Source organism: Lithobates pipiens, unplaced genomic scaffold, assembly GCF_037356315.1.
Source record: "Lithobates pipiens isolate NorthernLeopardFrog02 unplaced genomic scaffold, aLitPip1_a1.2 Scaffold_22, whole genome shotgun sequence".
In the NCBI taxonomy this organism is placed as follows: Eukaryota; Metazoa; Chordata; class Amphibia; order Anura; family Ranidae; genus Lithobates; species Lithobates pipiens.
The window spans coordinates 45,760,874-45,786,569 of NW_027507784.1; the positions used below are offsets into that span (position 1 = coordinate 45,760,874).

Consider the following 25,696-nt stretch of genomic DNA (forward strand, 5'->3'; position numbering starts at 1 on the left):
CAGCCTCAGCTGCACTGGACAGGTAATGAATGGAAAGTGCTCTGTGCTGAGCGGCTTTCTGTTCACTCAGAAACTGAAGCATTATAGACAAAGTTTACTATGCTTCAGTTATGAATGAACACAGTGAGTGACTGCATTCATTTACAAAAGAAAGGGGCCAGTAAATGATATATTAACTAGCCCTTTTCCCCGCTCCCCATCCTGAAACATCCCCCACAGCAGCCAAGGGATGAGGAGAGACGTTTGCAGCACTGCGGGGGGGGGGCAACATGGGGGGAAGCGTGAGCAATAGGGGGAGTCGGCGAGATTGACACCTGGGAGCCCTGTCACGGGAGTCAGCGCTGAGCTATGTCGATCCTCCAGCTCACTGCCCCCAATACATTCCTATGGATACGCTGCATCTCGTGGGGGAGGTGAGCGCAAGAAGCACAGCAGTGATTTCCAGCGTGATCCCATTGTGCTGGAAACACAATATCGGCGGCAGGAACTGTACAGCTAATGCCGCATACACACAACTGACTAGGTCCGGCAGGATCAGTCTGTCGGACAATCTGATCGTGTGTGGGCTAATCAGATCGTTTTTCATTTACAAAAACCAACGGACCTAGAAATAGAACATGTTTCAAATCTGTCCGACGGACTCAATTCCTATCGGGAAAACAATTTGTCTGTATGCTGGTCCAATGGACCAAATAGAACGCAAGGGAAGCTATTGGCTACTGGCTATTGAACTTCCTTTTTTAGTCCTGTCGTACGTCATCACGATCAAAACGAACGGACTTTAGTCCGTTTGTGTGTGCATGTCCATTCGGAAGTCCGTCGTAACTCTGCCGAAAGTCAATCGGGAAGACTGCCTGACCTTTTCTGCCGGAAAGTCCGGTCGTGTGGGCGGTTTAACACTGTCCATCTGTGGATTGGCCACAGTGTGGGTGCAGCGTAGTGTACTTGTGATTTTCACGTGGGTCACCTGCACCTTTTGCACTTTTACCATAGACTTCTATTAGATCGGGTATTTTTGGTGAGTTTTCTGAAAGTGCACCAAAGATACAGCATGCAGGACTTTTGGTGCGCTGCCAGGGAATGCATCAAAAATGCCCGATCTAATAGAAGTCCATGGGAAAGTGCGAGTAATCCCCATAAAAAAGATGGGTACACTGCGCTGCGGGCAAACCACAGCAGGGTAGTGTGAACCTCCCTAAGATGCATTTTTTTTGAGTGGGGTGGGGTGTTTTCTATATGGTGGGATTTGCTTTCAAGCTTCCTTTACAGGAAAAGCAATGGACAAAAAAAAATGATAACTGAAAGTGAAAGCTTGTCTTTCCAGGGATTGCAGGAAAAGACGATGTTTGTGCCATTTCTGCTCCTTCTTTTCCTACAACAAAAAGGTAATTATCTTAATAATATTGAGATGAATTGAGGATATAAAGACACACAGGAGATGACGGAATGAGTAGACACGATGAAAAATCGAAGAGTATCGTTTTCTTTGCTGCTAGAGCGTTTCTTTCATTGCCAGGGCTGGGAAGAGAAAAGATAATGGAGGATGTTTCTTCCGTTAACTCCTTGTGATCTGACATCTTCCCCTCCTAGAATACACTCAGCAAGAGGCAACACATCACAACATAGAAGGCTGACAAAGGATTTTTATTAACCCTAATATAAATGTATTTCATGTCATAAAAATCATCATGATAAGACTATTAATATAAAAGAATGATATTTATATTTTATGCAATAACTTAATAGTCAGAGATGTGATTCTGCAAGGGATGAGTGAATTTGAATTTGCTGGACAATTACCTATTTTCAGGGGTGGACTGACAACTCTTGGGGCCCCCGGGCAATAGGAGATTATGGGGCCCCCAGGCAATCCAAGTTTATGGAGCCACACAGTATACACACACACACACAGTATACAATCACACAGTATACACGTACATGTACACACAGTATACACAGACATGTTTCTATTGGCTGAGAAGGTACTGGAGAGGTGGGGCAGCTATCATCTTGGGATTTTTAGACCAAAAGGATGTCGGTAAGGGACATTTCAGAGACAGATGTAAAAAAAAAATAAACACAGATTTTTACATACTGTCCCTGGTTTTACTGAAGCTGGCAACCCTGATGGGGCCCCCTAGTGGCCCGAGTGGCCCAATGGTCAGTCCGCCCCTGCCTATTTTACATAAGCAAAATGTCACCAAAGCAGAAAATGTCAATTTCACATCTTGAACAATTTATTCAAAATGTACTTGATTTTTTTTCAAAGGGTGTGATTTATTTAAAAGGGTGTTTTTGTATGAACTAAGGGTAGATTTCTCTATGTTAGTGTTGTTTCTATTTGTGTTTATTTTGTGTTTATTTTTTTCTTTGTGTATTTGGATTTTTTTTATTTTTAATTGTCTTTTTTTCTTTTAGTTAAAAAAGCTAATTAAAGCGGAGTTCCGCTTAAAAATTAAAAGTCAGCAACTACAAATATTGCAGCTGCTGACTAATCGGACACTTACTTGTCCCAGGGTCCAGGGATGTGGGCGTACTAAGCCCCGCTCGTCTCTCCCTCTTCTCTGCGGCGTTGGCATTGTCACTGTGGGTGCACGGCTGTGGCTTCACAGCCGGGCACGCACTGTGCATGTGCGAGGTGCACTCTGGCTGGCCAGGCAATCATCTGTGACCTGTGACCTGTTCCCGATGATTGCCTAGAAGGAGGGGGGAGAGGTTATCTTGCTTTCGGCACCGCGGTGCACCGGGAGGAAGTGGGAACTGAAACCCCCCGCGCGCAAAAAAATTACATGCCAGATGTGGCATGTCCGGGGGTTACCTTCCCTTAAAGTGGAAGTTCCATTTTTGGGTGGAACGCCGCTTTAATGAGCGTAGTTTTTGACTTGTACCTACAGGGAAGTCTATAATAAGGCTTACTTGTAGGTACAGTAAATACAGGGCCGCTGATAGGCCAGTACAACTGGCCCTGCTGTACAGGGGGCCCGGGCAATCTGAACTGCAAAATACTATGTATAAAAAAAAAAAAGTTCCTCCTCCACCGATCAGTGATCGCCATAACGCTATAGGAGTATACCCACTGCCTGCATCAACTGCTGCTTCCGGCTCAGACACTCTTACCCCGCTGCGCTCACGGGTCCACTGTCTCACTCCAGTGGACCCTGAACCAGAGTCGTAAGAGAAGTCTTCTCCAGCAAGTCAGGCTCACCTCTCAGGTACCTAACAGTTGCAGAGTGAGAGGCGAATTGATCGAGTCGAGATCTTGTGGACAATTACAGGTGTATGCTTGCTTGGGGGGGCTTGAAGTTCAACATCTGCAAATGCAATACATACCCTGCCAATACCCTGCCAATACTCTGCAATACATACCCTGCCAATACCCTGCCAATACTCTGCAATACATACCCCGCCAATACTCTGCAATACATACCCTGCCAATACTCTGCAATACATACCCCGCCAATACTCTGCAATACTTACCCTGCCAATACTCTGCAATACTTACCCCGCCAATACTCTGCAATACTTACCCTGCCAATACTCTACAATACTTACCCCGCCAATACTCTGCAATACTTACCCCGCCAATACTCTGCAATACTTACCCTGCCAATACTCTGCAATACTTACCCCGCCAATACTCTGCAATACTTACCCCGCAAATACTCTGCAATACTTACCCCGCCAATACTCTGCAATACGTACCCCGCCAATACTCTACAATACTTACCCCGCCAATACTCTGCAATACTTACCCTGCCAATACTCTGCAATACACACCCTGCCAATACTCTGCAATACTTACCCTGCCAATACTCTGCAATACTTACCCCGCCAATACTCTGCAATACTTACCCTGCCAATACTCTGCAATACTTACCCCGCCAATACTCTGCAATACTTACCCTGCCAATACTCTGCAATACTTACCCCGCCAATACTCTACAATACTTACCCCGCCAATACTCTGCAATACTTACCCTGCCAATACTCTGCAATACTTACCCTGCCAATACTCTGCAATACTTACCCTGCCAATACTCTGCAATACTTACCCCCCCAATACTCTGCAATACTTACCCTGTCAATACTCTGCAATACTTACCCCGCCAATACTCTGCAATACTTACCCTGCCAATACTCTGCAATACTTACCCTGCCAATACTCTGCAATACTTACCCCGCCAATACTCTGCAATACTTACCCTGCCAATACTCTGCAATACTTACCCTGCCAATACTCTGCAATACTTACCCCGCCAATACTCTGCAATACTTACCCCGCCAATACTCTGCAATACAAACCCTGCCAATACTCTGCAATACACACCCTGCCAATACTCTGCAATACTTACCCCGCCAATACTCTGCAATACATACCCCGCCAATACTCTGCAATACATACCCCGCCAATACTCTGCAATACTTACCCTGCCAATACCCTGCAATACTTACCCTGCCAATACTCTACAATACATACCCTGCCAATACTCTGCAATGCATACCCCGCAAATACTCTGCAATACTTACCCTGCCAATACTCTGCAATACATACCCTGCCAATACTCTGCAATGCATACCCCGCCAATACTCTGCAATACTTACCCTGCCAATACTCTGCAATACTTACCCCGCCAATACTCTGCAATACTTACCCTGCCAATACTCTGCAATACTTACCCCGCCAATACTCTGCAATACATACCCTGCCAGGACTTTGCAATACATACCCCGTCAATACTCTGCAATACATACCCCGCCAATTGTTTCAAGGCGGGGTCTGGGGAGGGGCAATGGGTGGGGCCAGGGGTGGAGCTGAAGAGGGCCCCATCAGGTAGGCTGTACGGGGCCCATGATTTCTATCAGCGGCCCTGAGTGAATATCTCCTAAACTTACACTGTTTAGTAGATATTCAGACTGCATGCAGCCGGTGACGTCACCCACAAATGTGCTCTGAAAGCCGGCATATCCTGCTGGACCCTCAGAGCTCGTGCCGTAAATAAGAGCTCCCGAAGTCCACGAGCCCAGAAAAAAGATGAGGTGAAGATGGAAGACCTGTGAATGGTGAAAGCGCACCACTGGAGGGCTTTGTTGTAATGTAAGTATTTCATAATGTGATAGTATGCAATGCTTACCTTCATGCTGGACCTTCAGAGCTCATACCGTAAATTAGGGCTCCTGGGCGAATGCGTGGGAGTGACTTAATTATGGCCCTGGCCACTCGTGTAGCTGGAGGCTACGAATCCTGAAGGAAGACCAGGTGGAGATGGAAGCCCAGTCAGCGGTGACAGCGCACTGCTGGAGGGCTTCGTTTTAAGTTAAGTTTCAAATAGTGTGCTAGTATGTGGTACTCACTAGCACATTATATATTTGTCTTTTACGGCGGGGGGAGTTTGTTTCTTCACTATTTCTTTACTACCGCTTTAAGGAAGCATTTTGTGGAGCAAGAACAGGTCCAGGATAGTTAAAAGGAATTTCTGTAACCCTCAGAAGACATTTAGATTCACGTTTGTGTGGTGTGGAAACAAACACAAAATTGCACATGTTCTCACAACATTCAAAAAGCGAACATTACATTTTTAGACATGCAGTGGTGTAATTAATTCCTGTTTTCCGTCAGAATAAACTCTGACGGTCTTTCCGACAGAGTTCCGCTGAAACAGACTTGCCTACACACGATCACATTAAAGTCTGTTTGTTTAGAACGTACAACGGGACTAGAAAAAGCAAGTTCAATAGCCAGTAACCAATAGCCGCCCTTACGTAGTTTTTAGTCCTTTGGAATAGCATACAGACAAACGGTTTTCCCGATAGGAATTCATTCCGTCAGAAAGATTTAAAACATGTTCTATTTCTAGGCCCAGCAGACTTTTTGAAAAAAAAGTCAGATGAAGCCCACACACGATTGGAATATCCGATGAAATGATTCCGTCTGACCTTTTCTTCCGGAAAGTCCGGTCGTGTGTGCGCGGCATAATGGCAGCCCGACACACAGGTAACAAAAATTAAACATGGTAACAAAAGTGTATAGAATGGAGTTCTGTAATTCTTTTTTGTGACATTCCCACATAGGGAAGCCCACTGAAATGAACAGACTGCTGTAAACACTACACACAAAGATGTGCGTGCACCATTGCACCTGCATTGTTAAGCACAGAGCCTTGAAATGGACCTGAACTCAAAAAGTGAAGATGTGCTTTGTTATACAAAAACATTTAGAAATGTTAATTGTGCCTAAGCATTAGTGATGGACGAACTTCCGACGGGACGTTTCGCGAATGCTTACCGTGAACGGGGCTGAACGTTGGCGAAACCGAACGTTCGCCGCGGGCTCCATTGACTTCAATGGGAGGCGAACGTTTTGAACCTTTAGGGCGAATTTGCTGCCACAGGGTAATTATTAGGTGGGCAAACACAGTGCCAGCACATGGCCAATGACATAACACATGTATGGAGTGAATTTGGGATCGATAACTACAAGCATTCTTTTTTTATATGGGAAATTGTTCTGACAATTCAGGACTGTGGCGCGCATGAAGGCAATGGAGGAGAGGGAAGGTCAGGGACCAGGGTAGGCAGAGAAGAGGGTGCAGGAGATGATCACCAGCAGCGTCACATACAGCAATGACACATGCACCGTGATAGAGGCATCTGACAACAGCACTGTGATAGAGGGCACTGACATCAGCAGCGTGACATAAAGCATTGACACCAGTACTGTGACATACAGCATGGACAGCAACACCGTGATAGAGAGCACTGACATCAGAAGCGTGACATTAAGTACTGACATCAGCACCGTGATATACAGCACTGACAGCAGCACCGTGACATACAGCACTGACATCAGAAGCGTGACATTAAGCACTCACACCAGCACCGTGATATGCAGCACTGACAGCAGCACCGTAAGCAGCCCCAGGAGGAAGTCAGCACAGCACAGGGATGGTGGGAGCCCCTCATAATAAGAACCCCCAGGAGGAAGTCAGCACAGCACAGGGATGGTGGGAGCCCCTCATAATAAGAACCCCCAGGAGGAAGTCAGCACAGCACAGGGATGGTGTGATCCCCTCATAAGCAGCCCCAGTAGAAATATGACACCGCTCAACCTCTTCAAAGAGGAGGGTAGGGGCATATAGTACGGTGTGCTTTTTTGGGACAAGGAAGTGAGCCAAATGAAGAAGAAAGAAGGTCTCTGTGCTTGATTAAAAAAAATAGTTTATAGACATATACATGGTCTACTGGTCACATGTGTTGAATTCCTCCGAGATCCATGCCTCATTCATTTTTAGAAATGTGAGGTAGTTAACACTGTCGTGAGCTAGGCGAGTACGCTTATCGGTCACGATCCCCCCTGCTGCGCTGAACGTCCTTTCGGACAGGACACTGGATGAAGGGCAAGCCAACAGTTCCATTGCAAATTGGGCAAGCTCTGGCCAGAGGTCAAGCCTGCCCACCCAGTAGTCCAGGGGTTCATCACTCCTCGGAGCGTCCACATCGGCCGTTAACCCAATGTAGTCGGACACCTGACGGTCTAGGCGTTCCCTGATGCTGGATCCGGATAACACCTGTCGATGGGTCGGCTGAAAGAATGACCTCATATCCGAAGTCACCAACACATCTTCAAACCGGCCTCTTCTTGCAGGCGCTGTTGGATTGGTACCCGCAACTCCTTCTCTGGGAGTGGGAATTGCTCCTCTGCCAGCGCACGCAAAAGCAGAATGCAGCATTTCTCGAAGCAAGGCCTGGAAGTGCTGCATTCTGACAGCCCTCTGCGGTGGCGGTAACATTTCCGCCATTTTGTGTTTGTACCGGGGGTCTAAGTACGTTGCCACCCAGTACTGGTCCTTGACCCTTATGCTTTTTATACGGGGGTCCCTATTAAAACACTGGAGCATGAAGGCCCCCATTTGCACTAAAGTGGAAGCGGTGTGGTGGCCTGGCTTCTGCTCATCATCCAGGATAATGTCGTCCTCTTCATTCTCCTCTCCCCATCCATGCACAACAGGGATCCCAGAAAGGTTTAAAGCACGCTCTTCTTGCTCCTCCTCATCCGCCCCGGCACCATCCTCCTCTGACTCCTCTTCAGACTGCTGTTGTTGACTTGTCTCAGATAGAGTAGCCCCCCCTGGGAATTCATCCAGCATTGCCACTTCCTCATCTTCCCGCTCCTGCTCCTCCACAGCCTGATCAATGACACGGCGCAATGCATGCTCCAGAAAGAAGGCATAAGGTACCATGTCACTGATGGCGCCATGGCTGCGACTGACCAGTTTGGTGATCTCCTCAAATGGCCGCAGAAGTCTGCATGCGCCGCGCATGAGCAGCCACTGGCGCGGTGAAAAAAACCCCAGCTCCCCAGAACCGTTTCTTTCGCAGAGTTCATACAGGTAGACGTTAACTGCACGTTTCTGCTGGAGCAGCCTATCAAGCATATAGAAGGTTGAGTTCCATCGCGTCGGGCAATCGCAAATAAGACGTCTGACCGGCAGATGGTGTCGCCGCTGAATGTCAGCAAGGCGAGCCATGGCCGTGTAAGATCTTCTGAAATGGGCCGAGATTTTCCTTGCCTGCCGCAAGATGTCCTGGACCCCAGGGTATTTGACAAGGAATCGCTGCACGACCAAGTTTAAGACGTGTGCCATGCATGGCACGTGCGTGATTTTGCCCTGTTTCAATGCGCTAAGCAGATTGGCACCGTTGTCACACACCACTTTACCAACTGTCAAATTGAGCGGTGTTAGCCACTGATCTGCCTGTGAACGCAAAGCTGAAAGTAGTGCCGGGCCAGTGTGGCTCTTGGCTTCCAGGCACAACAGACGCAGCACGGCATGGCAACGTCTCACCTGGCATGTGGAATAGGTTCTGGGGAGCTTGGGCGGTGCAGCGGAAGAGACGCTAGCAGCGGAAAAGGAGGAGCCAGCTGAGGAGGAGAGGGAGGAGGATGGAGTAGGAGGAGGAGGAGAAGAAGAGTCAGGCCTGCATGCAATCCGTGGCGGTAAAACCAAATCTACACGGGTGCCACGGGTTACATGCTTGACGGCCGTCAGAAGGTTCACCCAGTGGGCAGTAAAACTGATATACCTTCCCTGCCCGTGTTTGCTAGACCACGTGTCTGTGGTCAGATGTATCTTGGCACCGACACTGTGTGCCAGAGATACATTCACTTGCCGCTGAACATGGCCATATAGCTCTGGGATGCCCTTCTCCGAGAAATACTTCCTTCCTGGGACCTTCCATTGTGGTGTTCCAATGGCCACAAATTTGCGAAAGGCCTCCGAGTCCACCAGTTTATATGGCAGTAGTTGGCGGGCTATCAGTTCTGACAAGCCAGCCGTCAACCGTTGGGCAAGAGGGTTATCCGGCGTCATCATTCTTTTACGCTCAAACATTAGGCCCACGGAAGCCTGCCTTTTTGCAGAAAAACGTGAGCTTGGCGTGATGGAAGGTGGAGTGGAGGACAATTGTGAGGAGAGAGGAGAAGGAGAAGACGAGGCTGGACGGTGAGAGCCTGCAGTGTGGCTTTGAGTGTTCCGTTGCTCCCACTGGGCTCGGTGATGGCTGCTCATGTGCCTTCTTAAGGCGGTCGTCCCTAGGTGAGTGTTGGGCTTACCGCGACTAAGGCCGCGTACACACGCGGGGACTGTTCGCTCAACTTTGTTCGTCAAACAGTTTCAGCGGACAGTCCGCTCAAAATTAGCATGGACGGACATGGCCACACACGACAAACGAACAGTTTGCTGAAACCGTGCGCGATGACGTGAACGGCACGTACGACGGGACTAGAAAACGACGTCCTATACACTGCAATGCAACCTTCGGCGTATAAATTCTTTCTGAGCATGCGCGGAACTTTGTTTGACGAACAAGCCTACACACGAGGGGACTGTTCGCTGAAACAAGGTTTCAGCGGACAGTTTTTCGGAAATTCTGAAACTGTCCGCTGAAAGCCCACACACGAGCAGACTGTCCGCTGAAACACTGTTCAGCGGACAAAGTTGAGCGAACAGTCCCCGCGTGTGTACGCGGCCTAATGCGTTGACTGCAAAGATTGCAGATGGCAACGCTATTGTCAGCAGCGGACACGTTAAAAAAAGCCCACACTGCGGAGCCATGTGCCGGTGTCCTGGGAGCGCCAGATGTGACCGTACATGGTCGATGACTCGCTCCTGATACATTTGCAGTCTGCTTTGTCCCGCCTGTGCAAAGTAAGTTATTCCTGCTTCTCCTCCCTATCTGCTGGTCCATATCTCCCTCTGAACTCCCCTCCTCTTCCTCTCTTGTGGGCACCCACGTGACATCACTAGACACGTCATCATCAACGTCACCTTCCCCACCGCTATAAGTAGAGATCTCGGAGTAGGCAGCAACACCGGGGACCAACCTCCTCCTTGGGCTGATCTGGGTACTGTCGTCAGACTGCTGAGTAGCGGTTGTTGCTGCCTCCTCTTCCTGATCCAATACCAATAGTGGCTGCGCATCAGAAATGTCCTCTTGATATGGATCGGAAAATAATTCCAGTGACTCAAGCGGAAGGTATGTGGTGGTGGTGGTGGTGGTGGTGTTGTTGGTGGTAGTGTCTTTGGGGGTGCACATAGCAGAGAGTGAAGAAGAGGGTGCAGATCGAGAGGATGAGGAGGGTGCAGAAGAGTAAGGCTGAGCGAGCCACTCAACCAAGTCTGGTGCATCCTTTAAAGTAATTGAACGCACCTTCTGCAACTTCCCACTTTGGCTCAAGCCTGTTGCTCCTGCCCTACCCCTACCACCCCTGCGGAAGGGCCTGCCTCTTCCTCTGCCTGTCATTTTTTAAATGACCCTGTGACAAAACTCTTAGTCCCTATACCGATGAAGGACTGCTGCAGTATAGGGCAGCGGTCAGCAGTGGTGCACCTCAACCCTATCTATTGTGGACCGATACCAGTCCTTACAGAACAGCAGACTGTACCTCACTCAACCCTATGTACTGTAGCACCCTTCACCAAGTTACCAGTCCTTATAAGGACCTTTGTGGACCAAGTAGGTTGTGTGTGACTGATTAGCAGACTGTACGTCAGTCCCTATACCGCTGAAGGACTGCTGCAGTATAGGGCAGCGGTCAGCAGTGGTGCACCTCAAACCTATGTATTGTGGACCGATAGCGGTCCTTACAGAACAGCAGACTGTACCGCACTGGCGCACTGAACCCTATGTACTGTAGCACCCTAGACCAAGTTACCAGTCCTTATAAGAACTTTTGTGGAACAAGTGAGTTGTGAATGTTTAGCAGACTGCAGCAGAAGGGCAGCAGTCAAGTATAATATCCTTTCTATATTTGGAAGAAAGAATATTATACATGTACAAGCCTATTACCGTACCACTGATACCAGTCCTGAAAAGAACCTTTGTGGAACTAATAGTAGCAGCAAGTCTTTAATCTGACCCTCACTGCCTGACAACACTGCTTCCTTTCTGTCCCTATACAAAGTGGCAAAAAAGAATATACTGGAACGATTAGTGGTTACTGGAACAGCTCTTTTGTGGACCTGATAGTAACAGCTAATGATGATGATGATGATGATGAAAGACTAATCTGGCTGTCCCTAAAATAGCAGCAGACACACCGTCCTTTCCCTTTCTGTAAACTGACAAAAGACACTCAGGCTGCTGCAACAATCAGTAGCACAGCAAACCTATATACACCTAACACCTATACCAGTCCTGAAAAGAACTTTTGTGTACCAAATAGCTAGCGTTTTATCTCTCCCTACTCCACACAGCAACCTTTCCCTATAATGACAGAAGAAAGAATGTAAAATGGCCACCGGATCGGGTGTATTTATAGGTTAGGGGGAATGTCCAAGTGTCCATGTGCTGTCATGTCTCAATTGGCTGGCCTGTACCCCATGACAGACGTGTCATCATAGGTCAAAGTTCTTTTACACATTAAACACGTAAGTCCGCCGGGGCGAACGACGGGAAAAGGCGAGCGAACGTGCGGACCGCGAACGACCGAAATTCGTAGCGAAACGACCGCTGGGCGAACCGTTCATCCATCACTACTAAGCATTACCTGAAAAATCTGGAATTCCTCCTGAAAATAGCAATGTACTTCCTGGAGTGTGAGAGTGCCTTCTCACTCCTGTGCCTACAACCCCATATCTGTATATATGCAGTTTGAGATCCAAGGCACTGCTGTCTCTGAATGCTAGTCTCAGGAGATTTGCAATGAGAGAAGCCAGAGACTGTGCTACGTACTGTTCTATATGTTGGAAGGTAAGACATGAGGAAGCAAAGCCATGCCTCTTCCAAGATGACCACTTTAACACAAAGGCATAAGGCAGAACAAGTCATGGTAGGTCGGTAATTGGGAAAGGTCAACTGCAGGGACAACACAGACAATACTGGTGATTAGACATTTGCCCTCTGCTTGCCTTTTTTTAGGCACAGTTAACATAGTTTAGTTCCAATTGCACACTTAATAACCAACGTAAAGCACCTTCATTTCACCATCCTTTGGAAATGACTGTATAGACACAACTACTCCAAAAATATCCACTAGATTCCGGGTCCCATGCGAAACAGCTGGCCTTGCAGCATTGTGAACATAGAACAGGTGCCATTCAGAGATTACTTTGTATTTTCTCAATAAAAGCAAAGCTTTTTCTGACTGGATGAGGTGGAGAGGCAGGGTGGTGACATCCACCTCATTCAATCAGAGGATGCTTTGGATCTCTGAATGGTGCATTCTCTGAATGGTGCCCTTGCTGAGCATCCAAGCTCCTGTATTCAATCAAAATTCAGCAGGTTAACACGGTGGCATGAGACCCAGAAGCTAAGGGAGATAACTGGTGTAGTGGTGTCTATAGAGATTTCCAGCTTCCAGGGGCATCAACCAGATATGATATAGACATAGGAGGTTATTTACTAAAGGAAAATCCACTTTGCACTGCGAGTGCACTTGGAAGTAAAGTCGCTGTAGATCCAAGGGGGATATGAAAGGAAAATAAAAAACAGCATTTTAGCTTGCACATGATTGGATGACAAAATCAAAAGAGATTCCACTCATTTCAGATCGACCCCTTAGACTTAGAGCGACTGCCCTTCCAAGTGCACTTGCAGTGCAAAGTGGATTTGCCTTTCGTAAATAACCCCCCTAGTTACATCGGTCAAAGCTGGTCCAATGTAACAATCTAAAAATGCACATACCCCGGGAATTACTCTTTAAGGCTGGGTTCACACTGCAGCGGTTACGAGAACCGGATGTGATTCGCACCGCACTGCAGTGCAAATCACATCCGATCTCTGTGCGATGCGAGTTCAGCCATACAGATAGTATGGCTGAATTCACATCGCACCCGCCGCAAACTCGCACAGGACCCTTTTTTTGGTCCGCAGCAGAATCGGATCGCATGGGTGTTCACACCATGCGATCCGATTCCTGTCCAAGTTTGCAAATCGCACTGCGATGTGCAAACTGACTTGGGGGTGTTATTAACGTTTCACTAACACTCCCAGCAGTTCGCATAGGGCAGTGCCGCCGGGAGGTATGCAATGTGGGAAGCCGCAGCGGATTTGCAGCGTTCCCGCATCGCTGCAATGTGAACCTAGCCTGAAGGATATCTAAATCCAAAAACAAAAATGTCATGTATAGCAGATTACCAATTTTTAGGTGTGGTGGAGGCATTTGTAATATGATTTGAAGCCAAAGACATTTTTTGGCAACTTCAGAAAATCAATTCTTGCCAGAAATACCACGTCCTTGTAACTTCCGGTGCACTGGACTGACATATCAAAATATGATATCCAGCTACCAAAAAAAGAGAGAGGAGGAGAAAGGGTTAGTAGTCCAAAATCAGAAGGGCAGTCTAGAGTGACAACCATGGCTCCCTTCATAGACACAATTTGAAGAGTATCCCATGAAGCTACACTATATTACTTTTTGGTTTAGCTGTGTTTTTTTTGGTTTAGTTTTTGGTCTTCTGGACCAAAAAAAAAATATTTGTGTTATTTTTACAAAACTAATGTGTGGCATTGTATGAACATTCGTTTGGAAAGAACACTGCTTTATTTAATAGGGTATATGAGAATTCGTATGGGGATGATGGTTGGTGGAGCAAGGATGGAGGGTACCCTCTTCAGTGGGGCACAGACAAAATCAAAGGCCTAACCCTTCCCTACATCATCCAAAACTAAAAAAGAAAAGTTTGGACTGGTCTTCCACTCTCAGACAATTTCTGTCCACTGAATGTGTATAATTATAAAAAATCTTTTTCTGTCTACAGGTCACGCTCTGCAGCTGACTGCTCCTTCATCTCATCGAGTCATAATGGGGGAAGATGTGAACATTCCCTGCTCATTCACAGTCAATAACCCTCCTATCAATTGGAAATTTCTTGCCATAACCTGGTACTTTCAGGATAAAGAAATATTACAAGTTCAGAATGCGAACGTGATAACAAGAGATCCTCGTGTGTCATATACAGACCGGGCGGAGGATGGAATCGCCGAACTCTCCATATCAAACATCACTATAATGGACGGAGGGATCTATAAGTGCTCCATACTGTACACCCCAAAGAAGGAGGAAAAGGAGATCAGATTGGACATACAAGGTACACAGGTCAAAGTATTTAACCACCTGTTATATACAGTAGGTTTATTCGATTAGTATATTATCATAACTGCATCACTCACAAAATGACTTAAGTGGGTGGCTAGGGCCTAATGGGTTTCCAGGGATTTACTGTGCTAGATCAACATGGAGCTTAAAGTAGTATTAAACTAGCAGCATTTTTAGTTTTAAAGTGAAGTTTTTATTTCAGAATTATACTTACCTAGGTGGATGCTGCATTTTTCCCCCGGCACCTTTAAGACTGAGAACCGAGCGATATAAAACCGCAGATCACTCGGTTCTCACAGCTTCCAGAGCAGAGAGTTGGTGACTGTCAGTCACACGCTCTCTGCTCTGCTCTGCCCCCTCCACGCTCACTGGAGCACTGGGCTGTGGAGGGGGCAGGAGCGACTGGCTCAGGCTCTCAGCAGCTTGCTGAAAGGCTGAACTGGGTGCCAGTCCAGGCATGTGGGCAGATCCCAACTTCATTGTCGCGATCTTGCCCAAGCATGGACTAGCTCTGTGACATCAGCAGACAGCGGATTGCAGCCCGCTGTCTGCTGAAAACGGGTCACAGAAGTACAGAAGGAGCTTTGGCTGTACTTCTCATTTAACACATTGAGCAAAATAAAATAACCATTTCCCAGTAAAGTATTTGCCAAAGTTGTAAGCCCAGCACTTTCAGTGTACACCTTTCCATGCTACTGGCTCCTGTTTTCTAATAAAGGAATAAATGGCTGCACTTCAAGATGATGAATATGAGTCCTTTATTGATTCATCCAAGTGACACACCACAGGAAAAACGACAATCAAGCATCAAGGCAGACATGTTTCACACACTATCTTGTGCTTAATCATGAGTGCAGCCGTTTCTTCATTTTTGCAGTTTGTATGGCGGGAGAGCCATGGCTAGCACCCTTGAGAGAAGTACTTCAATTCACTTCACTCACTCATTTATCTGTATTCTCCCACCTGAATGGTGTTCTTTGTTTCTTCCTGCTTTCTCAGTGCTGCTTCTGTGAACTTCACAGGGAAGAGTAATGCCGCGTACATACGACCGGTTTTTCCATGAGAATAAACTCTGACGGTCTTTTCGATGGAGTTCCGCTGAAATGGACTTGGCTACACACGATCACACCAAAGTCCGTTCGTTTAGCTGACCTAAGATGGAACTAGAAAAGGAAGTTCAATAGTCAGTAACCAATAGCTGCCCTTGCGTAGTTTTTGGTCTGTTGGAATAACATACAGACAAGCGGTTTTCCCGATAGGAATTGATTCCGTCGGAAAGATTTAAAACATGTTCTATTTCTAGGTCCATCAGAATTTTTGAAAAGAAAAGTTCAATGAAGCCCACACATGATTGGAATATCCGATGAAATTATTCTGTCTGACCTTTTCTGCCGGAAAGTCTGGTCGTGTGTACGCAGCATAACAGCGGATAGTGCAGTCTCCAGCCAGTCTGTTAGCTTGGAGAAGGGAAGAGGAGGAGGGGGGAGCAGGGGAGCACCTTGTCATCCTAGACTTTGGGGATGTGTGCAACCTTAGTACCTGCATGCAAGGGTGACCTCATACGACTCTGCAATAGAAAGGAGCCACCCTGAAAAGGGAAACCTAAGCCAGCAGTCAGGGCATCAGCTAAAACTGAAACAAAGGTAAGGATTCAAAAATAAAGAGGTTGCATACTCAACAAGTGATTACATCAGCTACTGAAAGTGCTTAAAAAATGTAAGGGTTAAATATAATTTTAAGGAACTAAGATCACCGATCTGCTCTGCTTAGTGTGGACTAGGAAGTGTCCAACTGAGCACTTCCAAGTTCAGAGCTGTCAGAACCACTGATCATGCATGCTTCAAGTCGAGGACTCTGTATCCTGGATCAGCATAAAGTGCAGGCAAGAGGAAACATCAGGGACCTAAAAAACTCCACATATCTCAATGATATCTCACCTTTATACTGTAATCTCCTTTCCCCACACCAGTTGTTAGAAAGGACATATCCTGCTGACTACACCAAGTGTAGGTGGGTGCAGCATGGTGCGGCAACAGAGAACACTCAGAGTTCAGATACAGAAAACAGAACTGTATTGAAGTTGAAGTTCAGCAATACAAAAGAAGCCCTGCGGGAAGGTAACCGACCAAGAACACACACAGGATGTATCGGTGAAGAGTAGTAGCAGTAGGTCTCAGGTGTGCCAACTGCACCTCTCTCGAGGGATGGAATGCAGCCTGATCGGTCTGTACTCAAGTGGGGAGGCTTCCAGGAAGGATGGCATGTCCCTGCACTTTCCCTTTTCATCTGAAACCTCTACTTGATGCTAAGCACTGTCCCTGACAGACGTGTGACCTGTCCCTACTCTAGCCTCGTGCAAAATGTGAAATAGCCTCCAGAGTCACATGGGGCACCAGCATCCAATAGGATAGCTGCCCACTGTGACCCAAGAGGAATGTAGACCCTCTTGACTTCCTCTGCAAGGCCACTGCAGTTGAGAGCCACCTGTTGTGGAGAAAGCAGACTGCACCTGCCTACAAGTTTTAGGTTAACATGTATTTTTGTTTTAGCTACTCCGCAGATCAATATCACAGACAGAGTTGTTGTTCCAAATAAAGAGAGTTTCCTACACAGTCTCATCTCTGGATTCTACCCGGTGGACATCGATATTAAATGGCTCCGTGATGGAGAGATATTGGACAATGTAGATATGGAGAACCCTCAGAGAGACCCAGATGGGACATACAGTGTGAGGAGCTCAGTAACAATAACACCAACTAAGGAGGACAGAGAGCGGATCTTCTCCTGTAGAGTCCAACACGAGTCCCTTACTGCACCGCTCCAGGAAGACTTCCAGCTGGTGTATGGAGGTAATATTATCATTATTCAGTACAATGCTCTAAAATTACATTAAACAGAACAGAATTATCTGCTTTAACCTATCCATCCTTTCTATGCTATACCCACATAGGGATTCTGCCTCCAATCAATTGAAATTCCCCCCGCAGCATTCCTATTAGTCTTTCCCCTTTCTTCTGCCCGAGCATATACAACTCACTTGCCAGTGCCCATGGCAGCAGTGAGATGGCCCCTCCAATATATAGAGCTTTCATTGCTATATCCCTCTTATATTTTTTACTGTATAAAAACAGGAGAGCACTAGAGGTATCTTGTGCCAATCCAGCTTTACACTCTCAGTGAGTATACTCCCATCTCCCTGTCTGCTCTCCTCCTAGGTGTTCACTCCCATGTAAAGCTCTTATTTTTTACAAGAACGCCTTCTGTTTCTGTCAGCAGTACTATAGGTTTCTTGCAGACAGAATGCTTTACAATCTCGTTCCTCATGTAGCACCTCTGCTCGTCCCCAGTGGTGGCTGGTACTCAATTTTCTTGGGGGGGGGGGCTCGATTGCCGCCACCCCCCCCCCCCGTCGCTCGATCACCCCCCATTGCTCAACCATACTGCTTGCTGACACTATCTTTGCACTGAACTCCCTGTTGTCACATCATCCACACTCCTAAAATGCACACATTGCCCACTGCCATACCCACCAAACTCTGCTTTTGCACATACAGCTAGCTGTCATAGGTGTGGGCATGGGGTGTGCCAGATGTACCTGTGGACACCCTAATCACCACATGCTGTGCGGATTCCCCCTGCTGTCCACACCCTCTTACCAACGAAGCACTTCCTGTTCATTCACTGTTCCAGGTCAGATGAAGCTACAAAGAAAGGGAATAGGGAATCTTTGTCCTCAGTCCCTTTTTCTGTTTCAAAAGTGAGTCATCAAGGATCTGTTCAGACCCATGATATTTCACCAAAGCCACCCAATGGGACTGCGAAACAATAAAAAAATAAAAAAAAATAAAAAATAGTAAAAAAAAAATAATAATACTGGCACCGCTCACATCCTTACTGACACCATCCATTGTTCTACTGGCACTGTCGTGTGCCCTACTGACAAAGTCCACTGCCCTACTGACACATCCACTGCTGATACCGTCTACTGTCCTGCTGACACCGTCCACTGCCCATGTGTGCTTGAGCTTTGGGGTGCACACCCTAATGCAATAGGCTGATCACACCTATGCCAGCTGTCACCCCCTCCACATTGCTCTCCTGCACATATTGCTTGCTGTTATCCCCTCCGCACTCCTCCTTTGCATATACTTCTGCTGCTGCACCTTCCATACTCCTCTCTTGCACATGATGCCCACTGTCATACCCTCCACACTCTCCTGCTGAACATAATGCCTGCTGTTGTACCCAGCACACTCTTCTCCTGCACATACAGCCAGCTCTCCTACCCTCCACAATCCCCTCTTGCACACAGTGCCTGGTGTCACCCCCTCCACAATCATCTCCTGAACATTCTGCCCAGTGCCTAATGTCATACGCTCTACACTCATCTGCTTCACATACTGCCTGCTAAGACACTACTTTAGCATCGTCATTGTTATCAATATTGCTGTTTCTGAAATGGTCACACATTTACTAGTATGAATAAAAATGTAAATATGATAATCAATAAGTAGGTTTGCAATAGTGTACACATATATACATTTAGTCATACCGTATGTAAAACCGCATTAAGAAAATCTACTTATCACTTGTATTGCAGTTATCCCATCTGTTCACATCACTTCCCAAGCATTTAAGTTGAATGTGGTGCAGGAATTGGTGTGCAGTGTTTCTGGGTTTTACCCAGAATCCATCACTGTGTACTGGTTCTTGAATGATACCCTGTTGGAGAATTCAAAAACAAGGAGGATCAGTAGCTCAGCTATGGAATCTGTCTACCCCTTCACCCCAACAGAACAAAACTGGGGCATGGAGCTGAGATGTGTGGTGGAACATGCAACCCTCACCATTCCACATGAGGAGAGACTACTGGTACAAGTCATAGGTGAGTGACTTTCCCTTTCAGTGGCGTAACTATAGCTGTGGCCATGATCCTGGTATAACCATTTGTTGAGAGGACGTTTTAATATGCATGCTGGTCTGCAAGTGGTAAAAGGGGCATTCTTTCCTCTGACAACTAGTACAGAGGTGTCCTTTTTCCCACTTAGTGCCAATGTAAAGGGGTCCTTCTCTCACGGACCACCAATTTAAGGGGGTCCTTCTTCCACTGACCAATGTAAGAAGTTCCTTTTACTGAAAACCAATATACAAATGTCCTTCTCCCACTGACCCAGGTTCCTTTTACCACTGCTCACCAATTTAAGGGGGCATTTCTCCATTGACCACCAATGTAAGAGGTTCTGTCACGGATGCCAAATGCTGGTTTCCTGTGAAACAGGCATGACCAAAAATGTGTGGACTTCCACAGAGAATACCAGGTGCAAGTATAGAATAAAATAACGTGATTTATTAAAGATACGATAAATAGATACTAGTGTAAACGCACCTGCAATATATAGAGAAACCCAATAAACCAAAATCAGTAAATCTAATTAGGATAAGCGCTAACAATGAACAACTACCTAAACCAACTAACTAACTATATACAAACAGTAGGATATGGCTGGAAAGCGTAGTCAGTGTCAGAGCCGGGGTCATGCATAGGAGGCCAGACAGAGGGAGCAAGCCAGGACAGGCAGAGGATACACGGGAGCAGGATTAAGCAAGCAGGTGAGAGTTAGGAAAAGAGTATGAGTACAAGGTTTACAGATCGGGGCACATGGGCAGAACACCAAGGCAAGGGGGAGTAGCAAAGGAAGAGCTAAATATCCTCCCAGCAATCATCATCAGATGATGATTACTTAGTAAGAGCTGCTTGTGGGCATCGGAACTACAGCCTACAGGTCAGAGAGCCACAGTGCCACCAGCAAGTAAACATGTTCCTGACTTCTCCCACTGCCCACCAATGTAAGGGGGTCATTCTCCCACTGACCACCAATATCAGAGGTTCCTACTTCCACTGCTCACCAATTTATGGGGTCCTTCTCCCACTAACCATCAATGTAAGAGGTTCCTTCTTTCATTGACCAGCTTTAGTAAATAAACCCCATTGTGTACTTAAAAGTGGGGTATGCCTGTATATGTTGTGTATTTAGGAATGCACCCAGTTCTTTTATAGAACCATTTACTGAGCAGGCCATAACTAGTTCTTGAGGAAGCCTAGTCCACATTTTCACTGCTCTTACAGTAAAGAAACCTTTCTGTATATGGAGGTTAAATATCTTTACCTTCCAATGTAAAGAGTGCACCCTTATCCTATTTAATGACCTGAAGGAGATTAACTCTATACCAAGTTCTCTGTATGGGCCACAGATGACAGTGATCTTGTATTATACATGGTGATCATATCCCGCCTTATGTATTATACATGGTGATCATCATATCCCCCTTATGTATTATACATGGTGATCATATTCCCCTTATATATTATACATGGTGATCATATCCCCCTTATGTATTTATATATGGTAATCATATCCCCCCATATGTATTTATATATGGTGATCATATCCCCCCTTATGGCGATCTTATCCCTCTTATATATTTGTACATGTTGATCATACCCCCCCTTATGGCGATCTTATCCCTCTTATATATTTGTACATGTTGATCATACCCCTCCTTATGGCGATCTTATCCCTCTTATATATTTGTACATGTTGATCATATCCCCCCCTTAAACTCCTCCTCTCAAGGGGGAATAGATCCAGTTCCTCTAATCTTTCCTCATAGCTGAGCTCCTCCATGTCTTATCAGTTTGGTTGCCCTTCTCTGCACTTTCTCCAGTTCCCCAATATCCTTTTTGAGAACTGGTGCCCAAAACTGACCTGCATATTCCAGATTCCAAATGTAAAACAGGAATTTCCCCAACAGACATCAGCCTGTACAGTATTTTATAACACATGCAAAAAATAAGGAGAGCTAGAAACCCATCGTTTGACAAATCAAATAGTTTCATTTAATCTCAGTATTTGATATATCAGCCCCAGTAACTCCTAAACATGACATATACAATATTTTATATCCCTGGTAATGTACTGTGTACTGAGTATACTAAATATCATCATTATATGTATGTTTCCCTGTATTTTCAGATCTGAAGGCAAAACATAAACACACCATTATAATTCTCAGTGTTATGTTGGTCGGTATATTTGGAGCTCTAACCATTGTTTGGTTTCTCATTAAACAAAGAAAAAAACGTAAGTAAGATTGGGAAATGCCACACATTTATTTACTAAAGGAAAATCTACTTTGCACTGAAAGTGCACTTTGAAGTAAAGTCGCTGTAGATCCGATGGGGACATGCAAGGAAAATAAAAAACAGCATTTTAGCTTTCACATGATTGGATGATAAAATCAGCAGAGCTTCCACTCATTTCAGATCTACCCTTTAGATTTAGAGCGACTGCACTTCCAAGTACACTTTCAGTGCAAAGTGGATTTGCCTTTCGTAAATAACCCCCATTGTGTCATAAAGAGGATTTATGTTCTGTTTATAAAGTTATGCCAAGATGAAGAGGATATTTCTTATTGAACTAAATTCTAAAATAAATATTATCCGAGGATGGTTACAGATTCCAACTATTTATTCAATATATGTATTAATTTGTCTATTCCTATAGTCAGGTAGTCTATTAAAACTCCGATAATGTTACTGTTGATAAGCACAATATTATAAGGTAAGCTATGAAAACAAACACACTGCTTAGTAAAACAACGTCTTATTTATTTCCCAAGAAAATATGAAAATAGGAAAAATGCTTTTATATATATATATATATATATATATATATATATATTTTTTTTTTTTAACTATTATATATTATAATGCTAACTTCCTTCTGTAAACTATTAACCACACCCCACCTTCCATGTTAAACTTCTCATATATGTTACAATCTGATTATACAATCAACATAAATTTCTGTCCAATCAGACAGGCCCTAGCACTGTATAGTTGTTGGAAGTTCTAAAGAAAATTGTACAATCTAATTGTAACGTGTAATGAGCATTATGAAGTTGAGCAAGTCCAGCCTGTGCAACAACCATGACTGCCTCCATAGATTCAGTGGAAAAATAAGTGTAGCCATCCAGGGACAGGAAAGCAAATGTAGTCACCACATCTGAGGCCCAATAAGCTATGATTATATTACACTTTTGGTTTTTGGGTTTAGATGTACTTTATTTGTTTATGAGATTACATAAACAAATGAAAGAGAACTGCACTTACATATCACATATAAATACTCATAAAACGGAATCATAGTAAGCACAGTTTACTACGATTCAGTCATGCTCCATTAAGGCTCTGTTCACACCTGAGCGTATTGTTTTCAGGCAGAAAGTTGTGCGATTTTTGCTGCGATGTTACCACGATTTTTGCCGTAGTCCTGTACAGGTCAAAAGGTCACCAATGTAAAAGAAGCACAAGAGTATCAGTGTCTGCAGTAAGGCAGTACAGCCATCCCTCCTGTGGGTAAGTGCTCAGTCCCCGTCTCCCCCTTTGAACTGATAAGACACGGGCCCGGTACAGGAGGGCTAGCTGTACTGCCTTGTCAGTGGCCCTGCAGACACTGCAGTTTTTCTCATCAGAAGAAAGAGAGTGCACCAGGTGATTGTAATGAACCAGACCCTCCCATTCAGGATATGGTGAAACAAACAGCTGTTTCTTCAGAGCAGAAAAAGGTAGGAATCTGCTACAAAGTTTGTTAAAATCCCTGCAATGTACACTGATAACCAAGAGGAAATAGTTTTCTCTTTCTCAACAAAAGTGGAAATTTCACTTTTTGGCTCCATTCACATGTACCATGAATAGTATGTTATTTTCAGTGCCTCCAAACTTCAGGTGCTGCTTATAACATAGTGGCTGCACAGATACAGCAGCTTGACCTAATGTGACAGGCAAGCAGGAGAGAAGCCCCAGATGCAGGCAGTGTGTGTCTTGTTGGATAATGGAGGAAGAAGCAGTGCTGGATCAGTATGCTTTATATAAGATGATAATATGTCTTAAATAGTGGAAGAGATAAGTGGATAGTGTGGGGGCGGCAATCACCAAAGTGTCTTCAGTCACAATTTACGTTTCTCTATAGATTTAAGTTGTAAGGGTTAGACTTAAGTTTCCATGTGCTGATGAATGCTGAGCAGTATGAGGAAATGAATTCATGAAAAACGATGGCAGATCATATAAAGTCCTGAATACAGGAATATGAAGAGGTGACTAGAGTGGAGGATTAAAGCTTAGTTCCTAACCAACTGTTTAGATATAAGTAGTAGAAAAGTTTGGAATAATTCTTCTTCTTTTATTACAGGTCTCCCAAAGGTGAGAGCGATCACCCGCTCCTCTGGTGGTATTTTTAGTTTAGCTGTAGATCATTTCTCCCCAGAAGATATTACTGTATCCTGGAAGGTGATCCAGCCACCATCAAACACACAACCCCGTCCCATAGGCTCTACCATTCTGATGCAACAGAACCAAGATGGAACCTTCAGTGCCACCAGCACTTGTGAAAGTCTCAGGGGGGTGATCCGGGAGGATGAGCCTTATATTGTGCGAGCCGTGGTGGAACACAACAAACTGAAACACCCGAAACAGAGAGAATGGAGAAGCGATGAGAAAGATAATAAAGGTTTGGGAAATATTCTGGTAATGTTTCTAGATGCACAAAGCTTGTAAATATGTTCACTTCTATATCTATCTACTAGTCCACATATGTGGTGGTTGATTGTGATGATCCATATAATAAACAGCCCATTGCTGTTATCTTTTTTCAGATTTTCTTGCACGGCCAGAAGTAGAGATGATACAAATACCAAAATTGTTTGCCAACCAACAGACACAACTGCAATGTAGAATATTACACTTTTACCCTGATGAGCTGACTGTGAACTGGATGATGAAAGATCATGGAAGTGGGCAATTAAATCAAATAAATGATGGTGGGAGATATCAGATTCCAAATAACACATCTCAGCTCCAACCAGATAAAACATTTACCCATACAGCACTTCTGGATTTCACCCCAACAATAGCGGATCGGGGGTCAGAGGTCATCTGCAGAGTGAACCATCCCAGTCTACAGGAACCGATAGAGAGGACAACTGGAACATTACAGGTGTTGGGTAAGTACCACTAGATATACAATGGATTTGCTTGTAGAGTTATCAGATTTTCTCTAGAACTTGTGGAAGAGACTTGTGATTGCCTTGCATAGATACTCTATGGGCAGGTGAGGATCACTAGTTGTCAGGAAGAAAGATAATAAAGAATGCAAAGTCAGTTTGTGAAAACTCAAAGGATGATTCAATATTAGGCTGTTCTGTACTGGTGTCTAAGCCCTTGTACACACGGTCGGAGAATCTGTCCGAATGAGTCTTATCGGACCGTGTCGTCAGATAATCCGACTGTGTGTGGTATGCATCAGACTGATTCTGTCCGAATCTCCGTCCGACCCAATTTTCCAACATGTTACTACACCACTACACCACATGTATTGCAAAGTGAAGAAGGCACAGTAATCCATCCAAATCCAGTCTTCCACTGTAGACAATGGCAGGGAAGAACCTTTTTGAAGCATGATTACCGTATATACTCGAGTATAGGCCGACCCGAATATAAGCCGAGGCCCCCAATTTACCCCCAAAAAAACTGGCAAACTTATTGACTCGTGTATAAGCCGAGGGTGAGACATGCCTGTCCATCCCTGTGTGTGTGTCCGTCCATCCCTGTGTGTCCGTCCATCCCTGTGTGTCCGTCCATCCCTGTGTGTCCGTCCATCCATCCCTGTGTGTGTGTGTGTCCATCCATCCATCCATCCCTGTGTGTGTGTGTGTCCATCCATCCATCCATCCCTGTGTGTGTGTGTCTCCATCCATCCATCCATCCCTGTGTGTGTGTGTATCCATCCATCCCTGTGTGTGTGTGTCTCCATCCATCCATCCCTGTGTGTGTGTGTCCGTGTGTGTGTGTGTGTGTGTGTGTGTGTGTGTGTGTGTGTGTGTCCAGCCTACCTGTGTCCCGAGCCTGTGTCCCGAGCCTCCGTCCCGTGCCTTGCCTCCGTCCCGTGCCGTGCCTTGCCTCCTTGCCTCCGTCCCGTGCCGTGCCTTGCCTCCGTCCCGTGTCGTGCCTTGCCTCCGTCCCGTCCCGTGCCGTGCCTTGCC

General features: G+C 45.6%; 1 protein-coding gene across 1 annotated transcript in view; it reads left to right on the forward strand.

The window, feature by feature from the left end:
• The first annotated feature begins 1,282 nt into the window (after positions 1-1,282).
• Positions 1,283-25,696, forward strand: part of LOC143923723 (uncharacterized) — an 80,842-nt gene continuing 56,428 nt past the window's right edge. Inside the window, exons 1-7 of the mRNA XM_077447535.1 lie at positions 1,283-1,385; positions 14,259-14,588; positions 17,146-17,445; positions 19,197-19,481; positions 21,631-21,738; positions 23,848-24,165; positions 24,311-24,658. Coding sequence (XP_077303661.1) covers positions 1,292-1,385; positions 14,259-14,588; positions 17,146-17,445; positions 19,197-19,481; positions 21,631-21,738; positions 23,848-24,165; positions 24,311-24,658 — 1,783 coding nt within the window. The 5' untranslated portion in view covers positions 1,283-1,291. The remainder of the gene's footprint in view (positions 1,386-14,258; positions 14,589-17,145; positions 17,446-19,196; positions 19,482-21,630; positions 21,739-23,847; positions 24,166-24,310; positions 24,659-25,696) is intronic.